This window comes from Ochotona curzoniae, unplaced genomic scaffold, assembly GCF_017591425.1.
Source record: "Ochotona curzoniae isolate NIBS_2020 unplaced genomic scaffold, NIBS_Ocur_1.0 contig_3037, whole genome shotgun sequence".
NCBI classification, from domain to species: Eukaryota; Metazoa; Chordata; class Mammalia; order Lagomorpha; family Ochotonidae; genus Ochotona; species Ochotona curzoniae.
The window spans coordinates 5949720-5963886 of record NW_024465699.1 but is presented as its reverse complement, the minus strand read 5'-3'; the positions used below and the strand labels follow the sequence as shown (position 1 = coordinate 5963886).

Here is a 14167-nt window from a genome sequence, read left to right as displayed (position 1 = left end):
ACTAATATTGCACTGATGGTTTGAAATTGTCAAGAAAGCATTTAGTTCCTCTTGGTAACCTTTGGTAACAGTTGGTTCAGATATTATGTTAGCACATATTTTTGAACAGTGCGTAAGAGTTGCCAAGGGTGACAGTCTAAGGGAATCAGTAATCAGATCTGTAAATATTTATGAGAAAGTCCAGCTAACAACATAATGGTTTCATTAAACAGTCATCTAGGGTACCTTGGTCAGAGTACAAATGAAGAATGTTTGAGAAGTTAATATGCTTTATGATTCAGCCTTTGTTTTTATACTCAGAGTAATGTCCATGAGGTGACAAGAGATTTGTCTAAAAGTCACACCTGCCTGGCACCTACTTGAGAGCAAAGCTTGAGAATGTTCACAGGCCGGAGGGTTGCGTGGCTTTCTTTTTCTTTCAAGCTGAAGGCTTGCCTGCACATAGTAGAACAATTCCAGTAGTTCTGCACGACTCGGAAACCTGAAAATCAGCAGAACCACCTTGTCAGCAGCAACGCATCTGCACCCCAGGGGCAGGCTCTGCCTCGGACTCTGAGCTGTTGCTCTGGTTCTTCCACGATTCCTGTAGCGTGCTGCTGCCATTCTTCCTGGGAGTCCCTCTTGGTGCCTTGTTTGGGTGATGTGAAGTCAGCTTTCCCTTCTTGCATGTCTCTTCCTGTCATTGTGGCCTTGCACACGTTGTGCAGTTGTGCCGCACATGTGTATTCTTGTTCAGCCCCTTTGCCCTTTGTAGATAAGTACTTGCATGGAGACCTGGGTTAGGTTTGTGTGGAACCTGTCCTTAGTAAGACACACACCCCACTCCCACTACTGCCCAGGAGTTGGGATCTCATCTCAGAGGATGCGTGTCTATTTGCAGAGAGAATTTTTTTTTAAAGATTGATTTATTTTTATTGGAAAGTCAGATTTGTCCACTGGTTCACTCCCCAAGTGGCCGCAACAACCCAAGCTGACCTGATCCGAAGCCAGGAGCCAGGAGTTTCTTCCAGGTCTCATATGGGAGCAGGGTCCCAAGGCTTTGGGCCATCCTTGACTGCTTTCCCAGGCTACAAGTAGGGAGCTGGATGGGAAGTGGAGCAGCTGGGATACGAACTGGTACCCATATGTGATTCCAGCGTGTACAAGGCAAGGACTTTAGCACTAGCACTGGACCCTGTTTTTTGTTTTTTTAAGATTTACTTATTTGGGCCCGGCGTGATAACGTAATGGTTAAGGTCCTCGCCTTGAATGTGCCAGGATCCCATATGGGCACCAGTTCTAATCCCGGCAGCTCCACCTCCCATCCAGCTTCCTGTTTGTGGCCTGGCAAAGCAGTCGAGGATGGCTCGAAGCCTTTAGATCCTGCTCCCGCGTGGGAGACCTGGAAAGATGTTCCTGGATCCTGGCTTCGGATTGGCGCAGCACTGGCTGTTGCGGCCACTTGGAGAGTGAATCATTGGACAGAAGATCTTCCTCTCTGTCTCTCCTTCTCTCTGTACATCTGCCTTTCAAATTAAATAAATAAAGATTAAAGATAAAGATTTATTTATTTAATTTGAAAGGCAGAGTTAGAAGCAGATCTTCCATCCATTGGTTCAATCTTCCAAATGGTGTGCAAGCCGAGCTTGAGCCAGGCTGAAGCCAGGAGTGCACAGCTTCTCTCATATGGGTGCGGAACATCCTCCAGTACGTTCCCAGACACAGCAGCAGGGAGCTGGATCAGAAATAGAACAGCTGGGACTAGAACAAGCTCCCACGTGGGATGCCGGTATCATAGGCAGTGGCCCTCTGCTGTAGAGCTGGGGGTGCTCTCTTTGGAGGCCTCGCCTCTTGCTGTGCTCTGAACTGCTTGTCTTCTGACCTTCACCAGACGTTCTCCCTCAAGTCCAGGAAGCTTCCCAGGAGCCTCTAGCCTCACTCTTCGTTTGGGTCCTTGTCTTCTTTCCGACTTTACTCTAGATTTGGTGGTGGATTTCCCTTAGTACTCTCCTGCAGTATATAGGAGAGTCACAGGGTTTGAGTAGATAATGAGAAAGGCCTACTGAATTGCCAGTCCTGTTTCCTAAGGAAGCAATCAGACTGTGAAGAGGACACTGGCCATAGCAGTGAGTACGCTGTTTGGGACGGCCACCTCCTCTGAGTCCCTGGCTTCCAGCCCTGGCCCGAGGCTGCTGGCTGTGCTTCAGCTCCAGCCCCTTCCTGCTGTGTACCCCAGGAGGCAGCAGATGGTGATTTGGGTATTTGGGTCTCTGTCATCCACTTGGGAGACCTTAAATGAGTTCTAAGCTCCTGGCTTTAGCTTGGTTCAGAAACAACTGTTGTGAACATTTGCTTTTCACATAAATACATAATTTATAAAATGCTTTTAAGGGGGTGGGATGGGGAGGACCTCACCCTTCTTGGTGGATGTGTTGGAGCTACAGAATGCTTCAGGCTCCAAGAGCCTGTCTCCAGGGAACTGCGGCCAGTTCTTCCTCAGCGGGTTTGGCAGCGTTCTGTGTTCTTAGAAGTTTTTTTTTTTTTTTCTGGTGGTCAAGCTTGCATCTTCTGGGTTCACACTGTTCTGTGATTTGAATAGACAAAATAGTTCTAGGCTTTTTTTTTTTTTTTTTTTAAGAATACTCTTGAGTCTTTAAGAGGATGTTTTTAGATTGTGAATTCATTGTGGCATTTTCACTTCCTCAAATAGCTTCTCTGTTTTGTTATGTATAGCCATAATTTGCTGATGAAGATTAACTGTGTGCATTGAATATTCAGTGTTGAATACCTTGTTCTTCTGCCCATGCTGAACTGGCAGGTCAGCTTGCTGGAAAGCCCTGCCTTCCTGCTGATGGCCGTCTCACAGGTCCAGCAGGATCGCGTTACTTTTCCAGTGGGCTGTGGGGTGTGGCGATGCTTGGGCTGCTCTAGCTCCTTGCCCTGGTTGTTTCTTCAGGCTGTGTGTGACGGTGATCAGAATGGAGCTTTTCTGTTCCACTTAGATGTGTTTCGCTATCTGGAAGCTTTGTATTTGTCCATTCTGTTAATGTCTACTTGAAGACTATATATAGACAGTACAGGGAATTCCCTTAATACTACTTAGATTCATAAGTTAACATTTTGTCATATTTACTTTGTATCACGGTGAGTGTGTTTAGGTGGTGTTTTTAGTATTTGCTGATTCAGTTCAGAATTCATATGTAGCCTTCATGGTTTGTGTTCTGTGTACTCAGTATGGCCCTTCCTAACATTGCAGTGAGGACATTCTTATGCATGTGTATGGCACCAATATTATATTTAAAAATAATGATTCCCTAATTTTATTTAACAGTTCATACTGAAAATTTTCATTTATCCCTCAGTACTTACTCAATATGGCATATTGAATGTGCTTGTAAAAAATGTGCTTGTTTTGTTTTGGTTTGCTTTACACACACACACACGGCAAACTCCCATCCTGTTTTACTTCCCAAATGGCTGAAATGGTCTGGACTGGTCAAAGCGGAGGCCAAGAACCAGAAACAGTCCAGGTCTCCTGAAGATGGAACCCACGTGCTGCCTGCCTGTGTCCACATTAACAGGCAGTTGGAGTAGGTCTCCTGAGCTGGAAGTTGAACTCGGGCATGCTGCTGGGAGATGCAAGCATCCTCTGGCATCTTAACCATTAGACCAAGCACCTGTTCCTCTGGTTTCTTCTGATCCGTTACAGTCTGCCTAGCACTTTCTTCTCCCCTTTGATGTTTTTATTAGTAACAGTTTCAAATATCCACACACATAGCAGGATAATCCCTACCATTACCTGGCATTAGCAGGAATTTGTTCACCCTCCCTTAGTTATTTTGAAGCAGATCTAGACATCCAATTCATCAGTTTTTTAGTGTTTAAAAAATAGTCTTAGGGCCCAGCATGATGGCATAGTGGCTAATCTCTGCTTGTTGCATCAGCATCCCGTATGGGCACTTGTTCGAGTCCCTGCTGCTCCACTTCTGATACAGCTCTCTGCTAATGGCCTGGAAAAGCAGTGGAGGATGGCTTAAGTCTTTGTGCCCCTGCACCCACATGGGAGACTCAGAAAAGCTCCTGACTTCAGATTGGCTCAGTTCTGGCTGATGTGTCCATTTGAGGATGGAACATCTCTCTCCCCCCTCTTTCTGTAAAATCTTTCAGATAAAAATCAGTGAATTCAAAGAAAATTTTAAAAATATGTATTGTTATCATGCTAAAAATACTTATCAACTTGTATATCAGAGATACAATGTTCATATTCTAGGTATTTCATCTATTGCTTGGATGCTTTTTAATTGTATGGTGGATGAAGGGGATCCTATTAGTTTTTTCTTTTCTGGGTGTGTGGAATGTCTTCCTTGGGTCATACAAAGCCTTCAGAATTATTTGGCATGGCCTTGTCAAAACAGTTGTAGGTAGGGCTCAAAGTTCAGTGCATCTGTAGCAAGCCCATTTTTTAGTTGATGATTTTATATCGCTCACAAATGATGTAAATGTCTAAATGGCCCTTAACAGAGAAGCAGGTTCCCCATCTCTGCTTCAAACAATGTGAAAACATGCCAGCTCAGAAAGTTCAGGTGATTCCTAACTTTTCATGTAGTGTATGTTCTCAAAATGTCACACACACAAGACTGTTTCTAAGAATTTGTTACCATCTTGGTGAGATGTGGGTTTAGTGAATCCTGATATCATTTATGTAGGCCAGTAGAAATAGTGGTGCAGAAATTGAGTTGCATTAGTGGGGTGGTTTGTGTGTGCGGCAACTCACAGCGCATGCTGGTGTCGCTTGTCCAGAGGACTACCGAGGACAAGCCTGCACTGCCACAGCTCCTTTGTTTTGATACAGGCCTGACCTATATGCTGAGCTAACTGTCCCTTGCTGGCCCGCCAAGACTGCCTAGTACTGCTGTGATACTGGTCTGTTTTCTTGTAATTCCCTCCCCGAAGTCAAGCAGTTTACAGGAAGGGCTGGGTCTTTATAGGTCATCTCTAGTAGGTGATTGAGCCACTGTGTTGGTGCAATACGCCTTTTGCTCTGTTTGGTCACCAATGTGTCCACCATGCACCGTGCCTCTTTTCTTCCTTGGAAATAGCTTGGGAGGACCTGAGCTATATTTGTGTAAGGCTAAAACGTGATGGCACTCATACTGTCATACATTTATAATTAAGGAGATGGTTTACAACCTTGCTGTGGTATGATTGGCAAACAAGAGGACATGTACATCTAGTACTTCAGCTTCATGAATTTTAAGCTAATATGTTCATGCAACCATCTTTTCCTTTATTCTGAAAGAGTAGGAGCTGAGCAGAGCAAGGGACTCTGAACTGTTCATCTGTGAACTTGGGTTCCAAGTCTCAGCTGAAAACCTGTGTATTCTGCTCTGCCTTATTAGAAGTTGGTTGAGACTTCATGTTTAAATAGCAGTTGATTTAAAGTAACATAGAGAATGCTGGGAAGATCTGATTTCTGTCCAGGTGGCACTGTTTGCGGGATGAGGTTTAGACCCAGGTTGCAGTTGTCCCCAGGTCTGAGGTACCTGCTGCCTGTGGCATGCAGAAGCGTCTTGGCCTTGGCATCTCCATCTGTAAGACTGTGAAGGGCGTGAAAAAGCATAACTTTTTTTTTCTTTTCTTTCTCTTTTTAAAAAGGTACAATTATGGAGAGGAATGACAGAAAGGTTTTCCATCCTCTGATTTACTCCTTATATGGCCACAACGGCCATAGTTGAACTGATGCCAAAGCCAGGAGCCAGGAGCTTCCTCCAGGGTACAGGGCCTCAAGGCTTTGGGCCACCCTCCACCAATTTCCCAGGTCATAAGCAGGGAGTGGAATCGAAGTGGAGCAGCCCATACACAAGCTGGTGTCCGTATTGGCTGCTGGTACTGCAGGCAGAGGATTAGCATTCTCTGTCACCACACTGTCTCTCCCGCCCTCCCTTACCCCCAGCTGTTGTTTTGTGAATCCTTTGTCAGCTTGGAAAATGGGTTGCTGAGTGTTTTCCAGGCCTGGTGAGTGGCTGCTTGCTTCTTCACTTTCCTTGCTACTGCCAGGGTGTGACTTTGTCAAGGTGGTAACTCTTTTTCCTGTAGAGCTCTGTAGGCTTCAGGATGTTGTGTTTTGCCTTCTTGGTCTCAATGTGGCTTTTTATCTTTTTATTTCTTAATCTGCCGTACTGTCATTGTCATGTTGTTTGGAGGAGGGACAAAAGGAAGTGGGTATGTTTAATTTTATTTCTAGACCCACAAGTCTTGACCTGGTGGTAATTAACAACCTTTTTTTGTTTTTGCTGTGATAAACATGCTTGTAGCTAAGTCTTATATATGTGTGTGTGTTTACAATTTATTTATTTGAAAGGCAGAGCTATATAGAGACATCTTCCACCCACTGATTGATTCCCCTAATGGCCGCAGCAGCCAGAGCTGGACAGGTCTATAACCAGCAACCAGGAACTTCATCCTAGTCTCCCACGTGGGTGCAGGGACCCAGTCACTTGGGCCATCCTCTGGTGCTTTCCCAGACCGTCATCAGGGAGCTGGATTAGAAGTGAAGCAGCCGGGACTTGAACTGGCACCCATATGTGATTCCTGTGCAGAGGAGGTGGCTTTGCTTGCTACAACACAGCTCTGCCCACCCCCCACTCCCCATTTCTTTCTTCCTTTTCCCCCCACATTTATTTCTTTAAGATGTCTAGGAGTTAATTGTGGAACTACAAGACATGTCGAACCATGGGAAGACAAGGCTAATTTATGTTCCAGCAGATCAGGTGTTTATTTTGTTTTGATGTGGGCAGACACACGTCTGTCTCCTCTTGTTTTGCTCATTGGGTCGAAGCAGGAGAGGCAAACTTGAGTCAGGGAGGCTGTCCTCCCGTGCCTGACACGGGTGGACACAGGCCATTGCATTCTTTGTTCCAGGTTACACTCCCGGCACACCTTACAAAGTGTCCTGTTCCCCTACCAGTGGGGCCGTGCCACCGTATTCTTCCTCCCCCAACCCCTACCAGACGGCTGTGTATCCCGTGCGAAGTGCCTACCCCCAGCAGAGCCCATATGCACAGGTATGTTTGGCTATGCCCTGAGATGTGGGAAGGACTGGTGCCGTGGGAGTCTCATGCCCAGCCATGGGGCCCTATGGCAGTTTTCTTTATTCTTCCCGCAGCAAGGCACCTACTACACGCAGCCGCTGTATGCAGCACCCCCTCACGTCATCCACCACACCACGGTGGTGCAGCCCAACGGCATGCCAGCCACGGTGTACCCTGCTCCCATCCCTCCTCCTAGAGGCAACGGGGTCACCATGGGCATGGTGGCTGGGACCACGATGGCAATGTCAGCAGGTAAGTTCTCATTCCTGGGGTGTCCACTCTGAGTGATGTGAGAGCTACGGACAGCAGGTAGCGGTCAGAGGTTCAGAGCCTTGGTGTGGACTTCATGACCATGGCTGTGTGGGAGGACATCTGATTCCCTGGGGGACGGAGCAGTGAGTTGCCTTGGACATTGCCTCTCTCCCTGTCCTTCCTCTCTCCTTTTAGCTTAGAGGAGACTGAACGGTGGGGTTCTGTGAAGTAACAACCCATGAACCAAGGGCTGCCACATAGAGTGTGGCTGAATGGCATTCCCTGGCTTTGCGGTTATATTGTTGTGTGGCAGCATGCACTCCCAGCCTCATGAGCGAAAGAGACTGTGTTCCAGGGAGATTGGTGGTCTTGATAGCTTCCTTTGAATTTGGGCTTTGCAGGCCAGGTTGTATTAATGGGGAAGTTTTTGTGAATCTAGGAAAGTTGATCTGTTGTAACAGAAATGGCAGCATGTAGAAGTCCTCTGACACTCTTCTTCATTACTTCTCAGGGTCTCCTCCAAGCCACGGAAAAAACCAGTGACCTTGGCCAGGTGGTCCTGGAACTTGGGGGCTCTAGAGCCTTGGAGGCTATGCTCTAACTGGGCTGAGGAGCCCTGCTTCTGCTCAGGGCTGTTTGCAGATTTGCAAACATCATTCATGGGCCATATAAAATCATATATCAAAAATTTAACCTGTTGTGGATTAAGTGAATTTTGAATCGCACATGTGTTTGCTTTGGCAGGACCAGACCAAATGGCCTTGGCTGTTAGTCACATTTTTTTTAAAGGTTCATTTATTTTTATTGGAAAGGCAGATTTACAGGGAAAGAAGGCAAGACAGAGAGAAAGATCTTGTTTCCACTGGTTTGTTCCCCAAGTAGCTGCAGTTGGCCGGAGCTGAGCCCATCCAAAGCCAGGACTCCCATGCATCTCCTTCACGGGTGCAGGGTCCAAAGGTCTTGGGCTGTCCTGATTTCCCAGGCTGTAAAGCAGGGAGCTGTATTCGAAGTGGAGCAGCCAGAACATGAACCAGTGTCCATTTGGGATGCCGCATGTGGAGGTGGAGGACTAGCCAGTTGAGCCAATGTGCCGGACTCTACCATGCAGAATTTAGGTTGTGTCCTGACATTTGGATAAATATGGCAGTACAGCTTCAGGCAGTGCTCACATTTGATGCCCCTGGTTGTCCAGAACTGATACTTTAAGAAAAATGACTTTGTAACTTGTTTTTCTGAACTGTACCTCAGTAAAAGGAAATTGTGCCCGAAAGGTACTCTGATTCCATGTGTGCTTCTCTTCAGAGTGTGGGGTCTAGCTTTTCCCATTTGGACTGCCAAGGCAAAAGATAGTGTGGCATAGTCAGAGGCTGCATGTTTGAGAGCCCCCGGGAGGGCAGCAGGGGTGACGGCCGCTGTGTGCGAGGTGCTGCTTGTGCATGCATGAGCTAATTGCCAAGTTTCTGTGAGTATGGGAGAAATGTGTATTTCTTGATGTATTCAGAAGCTTGTGTAGCTTAGAATCCGTGGTTCTCACTTTCTATTTGTTTTTTTAAATCCTGCCAATTTTTAGTGGTACAGTTCCGTGATGTTAAATGCCTTCACATTGTGACATAAATTTCCAGAACTTTTTCATCCTGTAAATCTGAAACTGCAGTCACCAATAAATAATAGTTCCTGTCCCCTGCGCCCTTAGCCTTGGCCACCACCCTGCTGGGCTTTGTATGCCTGACTTTGATTCCTTTAGGGTCCTCCTGTCAGTGGAATCAAACATTAGTTGTCCTTTTGTGACTGGCTTATTTCACTTAGCATAATGTCCTTACAATTGGTGTAACAACATATATCAGAATTTTCTTTTTAAAATCTAAATGATACTTATTTTTATAATTTTATAGTTTGACCCGCAAAAATCATTGAATGTTCCCTATGAAGGGAAGGCACATAAGCTTTTAACAAACATGTGATCAGTATGAGTGGGCTGTGTGTGTACAGCTTGTGAGTGTAGACAGTTCACGTGCTCTGAGCTCTCACAGAGCCTGAACTGTCTCTTCTTCGTGCAGAGGCGCAGGCCTGCCTGCTCTTGTCTGGGCAGTTTGGAGGAACAGGTTGGGCGGTGTGTGTGGCAAGCTGTTCTTTTCTTGCAGGTACCTTGCTGACTGCTCATTCCCCAACTCCCGTCGCTCCCCATCCAGTCACTGTACCCACGTACCGGGCCCCAGGAACACCCACCTACAGCTACGTGCCCCCTCAGTGGTGATCACCCTGCAAATGTAAGTTACCAGTGAAAGCTGGCTGGGTCCTTATAAGGAGAGCACTTCTCAGAGGGTAACGGAGGGAGAACAGCCTGTGGTCCAAGAGCAGGACAGTGTGGGACTTTTTATTATTGGAACTTGGCAAAGTAGAAGGAAGAAAGAAACAAGTCCTGTTGGCTCTGGTCTTCGCTGAACTATTGGGGCTGAGATGTTGAGAGAATTCTGTTTTTTTCCTGCAGGTTTGAGGAACGAGCTGTGCAGTCACATCATTGGGGTTCCACAGCTGGTGCTGCAGGCCTTGAGCCTCCAACCAGGACTTTCTTCTCTATGCTCTCGACACTTAGCTAAACTCGACTATATCCCGGCCCAGCAGGTCCCAGTGCCGTTAGTCTCCAACTAACTCTGTGGGTTGGTCTCAAAAGAAAATCCTGTTTTGTGGACTGCCTGGCAATTTTTTAGCTAACTGTAATGATAAAAAGGGAGTATTAATCTATTCTGAATCATATCTAGTTGAATGCATGTTTAAACAAACACAAAAACAAAGCTTGCTCAATCTACCTGCAGTGACTGATGCAAAACCATCATATGCAAAATCCAAAGGAATGGAAACGTATTTTACAACTTGTATCACTAATGCACTGTTGTAATGTATGCAGAGTCTTAAAGTTTTAAGTGTTAAAGTGAATTTCTTCATAGAGCATCTGAAATTCCTTAGATGATTCTTCAACCCTTTGGGGTTGATGTGGGCTGCCAGTTAGGGGCATGGACTTTTAATTTTCAGCAACTCTTTGTTTGGCACTGACTGCACTGGTGGGAGCGGGTTACAGGGACAGGGAAAGGGGAGGCTGCAGTTGATGGGGTGCAGCCAGTTAGCGTCTCTTTCCTTCCAGCTGGGCTTGGTGCGGTCACTGGGACAGGGGCATGCGTAAGATCAGCCCAAGAGAGTAGAGCGACATGACAGGACAGTTAGGGGCGAGGGGGTGGTTTGTGTATCAGCAAAAACAGTTTCCCTGCTATCTAAATTTTCCTTACAGAAGAATGAGAAGAATGATGAAGTATGCATCTTCCTTGGAAAGTCCTGTGTAGAACTGATTTGTTTCCCGGGGTGGATGATAGGTGGAAAACAACCAAGCTCGGAGGAGGTATGGTCCTCTGCTTTAGTTAGCATAGAAAAATCATTTCATATTTTTTTTCCCCCTGAGAAGCATTTGACTCAGCTGAAAATGTAGGCATTTCTGTGCCCCCCTCACCCCTGCCAAAGAAGGGCAAAGGTTTCACCTGCCTGTAATGATGAAAGTTGTATATTCAAGAATGATTAAAAGGGAACAAAACTTGATTTTAAAATTCCTCATGTCTTTTGTAGAGAGTCAGGGCCGTGGATAACGTCCGAAAATGTTGAAACCCGAACTTCTGATGGCGACTTGTCCTCGGGGATTGTCTGGAGGGGCTCCTGCAGATGGGGCGAGGGAGGCAGGAGGGCTGGGGGCTGGCCTCCGAGCCTCAGCCATCATCTCTGCAGCTGGAGGCACTCGGTGCGAGGCAGGCACGGACAGCAAGGAGGGCCAGGCAGGGCCAGCTGCACCTGCCTGTTGCTGTGTATTAGGGCAAGAGTTTTGAGCTTATGATCTGAACATTGTACATAAGAACTCCAAGAGCTTTTTGTTTTTTTCCCCCACTTTGTTTCTCCCGGAATGTGCTGGATTGGTATGGATAGGTGTGGGTGTCTGTTTTCATTTAGGGTCGGGGTTGGGAATGTGAGGACTTATTTCCTTTTAGGGGTCTGTCAAGAGGGGGTGGGGGTCCAGCCTTTTCCACCCCATTATTGTGAGTGCTGGACCTCGGTTGGGAGGGGGTTCTGTGCTTCTGTGTCTGGCAGCTAGGTCAGGGCTCTGATGCGGCGGGGGAGGCTGCCCACTGGCCTTCAGCCCCTCTGGCAAGTGGAACGCCTGACCACTGAGCCTTTGATAACTTTAGTATTTTTTTTTATATCAAGTACTCTTCATAATGTCCTTTTCCATATTTTTATTTTATAAGGAGTTTAGGAATATTTTTGCATGGATCATTGTAAACAGAAGATTCCTTATTTCTAATGACTATTAACATAGAATGTTTACTGATGAGTACTTTAAATTGCTTCTTGAGCACTTACCCCGTATGTGTAGGGAGGGAGGGCAGAAAAGGGCAGACGTTCACCCCAGGCGCCACACAGTTGGTCCGTTTCTTTGAGTCTGTGTGGATGATTGATTCCATCCGTAGAGTAGATGGTTTGCAATATCCAAAGATCCTACGGGTTCCACGTCTCAGCTGACTAACAGACATCAGTTCTCCCAGCTGAGTGACAGTAGATAGCAGAAAATACTTAGATCTTAGTGTGTGCTTTGAAAAAGTCCCACATGACGACAGTGGAAGCTCACACACAGTAAGCAATGCGCACACCGGCACACACACAGAGACTACCTGTTAGCCGTGGGTAACGTGACAGGCAGTCCTGTGCGCTGTCCTCAAGCTTTCTGAGACTCGGACCCAGGGCCAGTGGTTCCATCAGCACAGAATGAAAGAACACGTTAAAAGAAGAGCAGAGCGGGCTGTATTGCCCTCCTATTTACATTCGCTTCTTAAATATTTCTCCCTGTAAAGTTTTTCTTTTATCTTTTTTCCATTTTGTGAAGTTGAGTTGGGACTATCAGATACGATGTGTGTGTATGTATGTGGAGATCTTGAAGCAGTGTCAGCTGTGGAATGTACTGGTGTAAGACAGGTCCTGCAGATCAGGGGAGACTCGGCTTCAGAACAGGAACCAGCCTGTCAGCGTGTAGTTTTAATTAGTGTTCAGTCCCAACCAGATGAATTAAGGAATAGAACTTGAGTCAGAATCCTGTTTCACGGCTGTGTAGTTTGGTATTGCAAGCATACTGTGGAACATTCTGAGAAAGTTCTGCTTTTTATGTAGCATCCCTAATTTGAGAGTCCTTCCGCTGAGTCATTGTTCTGTCTCCTCCTCTCCCCCAAGTCCTGAGAGGTGTTGCTTGGCTGCAAAGCTGCTGTTGCCCGGTGCCCCTAGAGCTTGTGTAGATCCCGGCCGGGGGCTAAGTGGTCAGTGGGAAGTGACTACTAGTCTCTGGAGACTGCTGCCTCTGGGATGTGAGGCCGCGTGCAGAACCAGAGCCGGGCATGGAAGTATTTCCAGAATCTACCTTGTCTCCTGTGCTCCGTCACTGAAAAGCATTCTGAAGGGTATGGCTGTTGGCCTGCCAGTTGCTCCTCTGTGAAGCTGTGCTGTGCAAGTGTAGTATTTTCCAGGAGCCTGGTGGTCCCTTCCCCAGCTGGGCCCCCAGCACCTTCCTCCATCTGGCTGGGAAGTCCTGTGCATGTGTCTCTTGGGGCACGTGAAAGGGCAAGCAGCTTGGAGTGTGCTCCCAGGGACAGGGTGCTCTGCCTGGGGGCTGCTGGTGATAGGCTGGTGTAGACTGGCCATGGCAACATTGGGGTTGCTTTAGAAGAGGAAGTCAGACTTCTTCACTGGTCTTTTGTGAAAACAGTATTACTATAAACAGTTGGGCCATCTCCTTATTTGGAAGCTGACAGATGTCTCTCATTGTCAGCTTGGCGTTGCCAAGTAGGTCAGGCACTGCAGTGCATGCACTGGCCAGTGGGCACAGCTGTGCATGGTCCTTCTCTCTGGTGCTTCCTGAGGGGCCTCTCAAGAGGCATGGTGGTTGGCTGGGGAGGGCAGGGCAGGGCCTGGCTCTACTCCAGCACATCTTCCCGCGGTGTTGTCTCTGAGCCGTGACTCAGCCCCTCCTGAGCTGTCTGTAGGTTGCAGTTTCCAGTGTGCTACAGCTGAGATGGGGATGTGTGATCATTTCTGGTAGAAAATGGGAATTTGGTCTTGGGTGTTTCAGAGGGCTTGTCTCTTTTCCCCCTTTCGCACTCATCTGAAGAACAGACACCCTGAGGGGCTGAAATATAGCTCAGTCACTTGCGCTGGTTAGCCCCAGGCTTCGTGACGGCCCCTCCTCCCTCACCGTGGCTTCTTCTTGCACCTTGTGCACACAAGTGGGCCCTGGGATAGAGGAGCTGGGCCAGCTGTTTCATTCTTCTGGCAGGCTGCCCCGGCTGGAGGAGGGGGCTGCAAGGAGCCTCAAGGGGTAGGATTGGTCCCCCTCCCTTTTTTTTTTAAACAATTTTTAAATACTGTTTTTTACACCATTTTCTTGGTACGTTTTTTAAGCTTCAGTCAGCATTGTCTTCCAGTGTTAAGGCATCCCTCGCCTCTGCATTGAATTCCGTGTCAGTACAAAGGAGTGGAACACCCATCCTGAGCCAGTTCCATTAGGGGAAAGTCAGACTCTTTCAATTTTTTTATGCAATCTGATGAGTAGATGAGCTCAGATTTAAAATTCTTAAAAGCACGTTTATTGTAACAAGAATTGTTATGTATTAATACTGCAGTTTTCAATAAAGATTGACTTGTGTTGCATATTCTGGTTTTCATGGTTTTTGCTCTATTGGTTTTTATCTGCCTGTAAAGAGGCGTAGCTGCTTTCAAGTTAGGCGATGCCAGGGCTTGCAGGTGCTGGAGTGTGGTAGAGGGAG

At 47.0% G+C, this 14167-nt stretch overlaps 1 protein-coding gene across 2 annotated transcripts in view; it reads left to right on the top strand.

The window, feature by feature from the left end:
- The window catches only part of FAM168B (family with sequence similarity 168 member B), a 36061-nt gene extending 22010 nt beyond the window's left edge, over nucleotides 1–14051 (top strand). Inside the window, exons 4-7 of one of the 2 annotated variants that reach the window (XM_040979142.1) lie at nucleotides 6901–7043; nucleotides 7145–7322; nucleotides 9464–9589; nucleotides 9811–14051. In XM_040979142.1, the coding sequence (XP_040835076.1) occupies nucleotides 6901–7043; nucleotides 7145–7322; nucleotides 9464–9576 (434 nt within the window). In that variant the 3' untranslated portion in view covers nucleotides 9577–9589; nucleotides 9811–14051. Of the gene's footprint in view, nucleotides 1–6900; nucleotides 7044–7123; nucleotides 7323–9463; nucleotides 9590–9810 lie in introns of both variants that reach the window. The other variant, XM_040979141.1, reaches the window with a different exon arrangement.
- The last annotated feature ends 116 nt before the right edge of the window (nucleotides 14052–14167 follow it).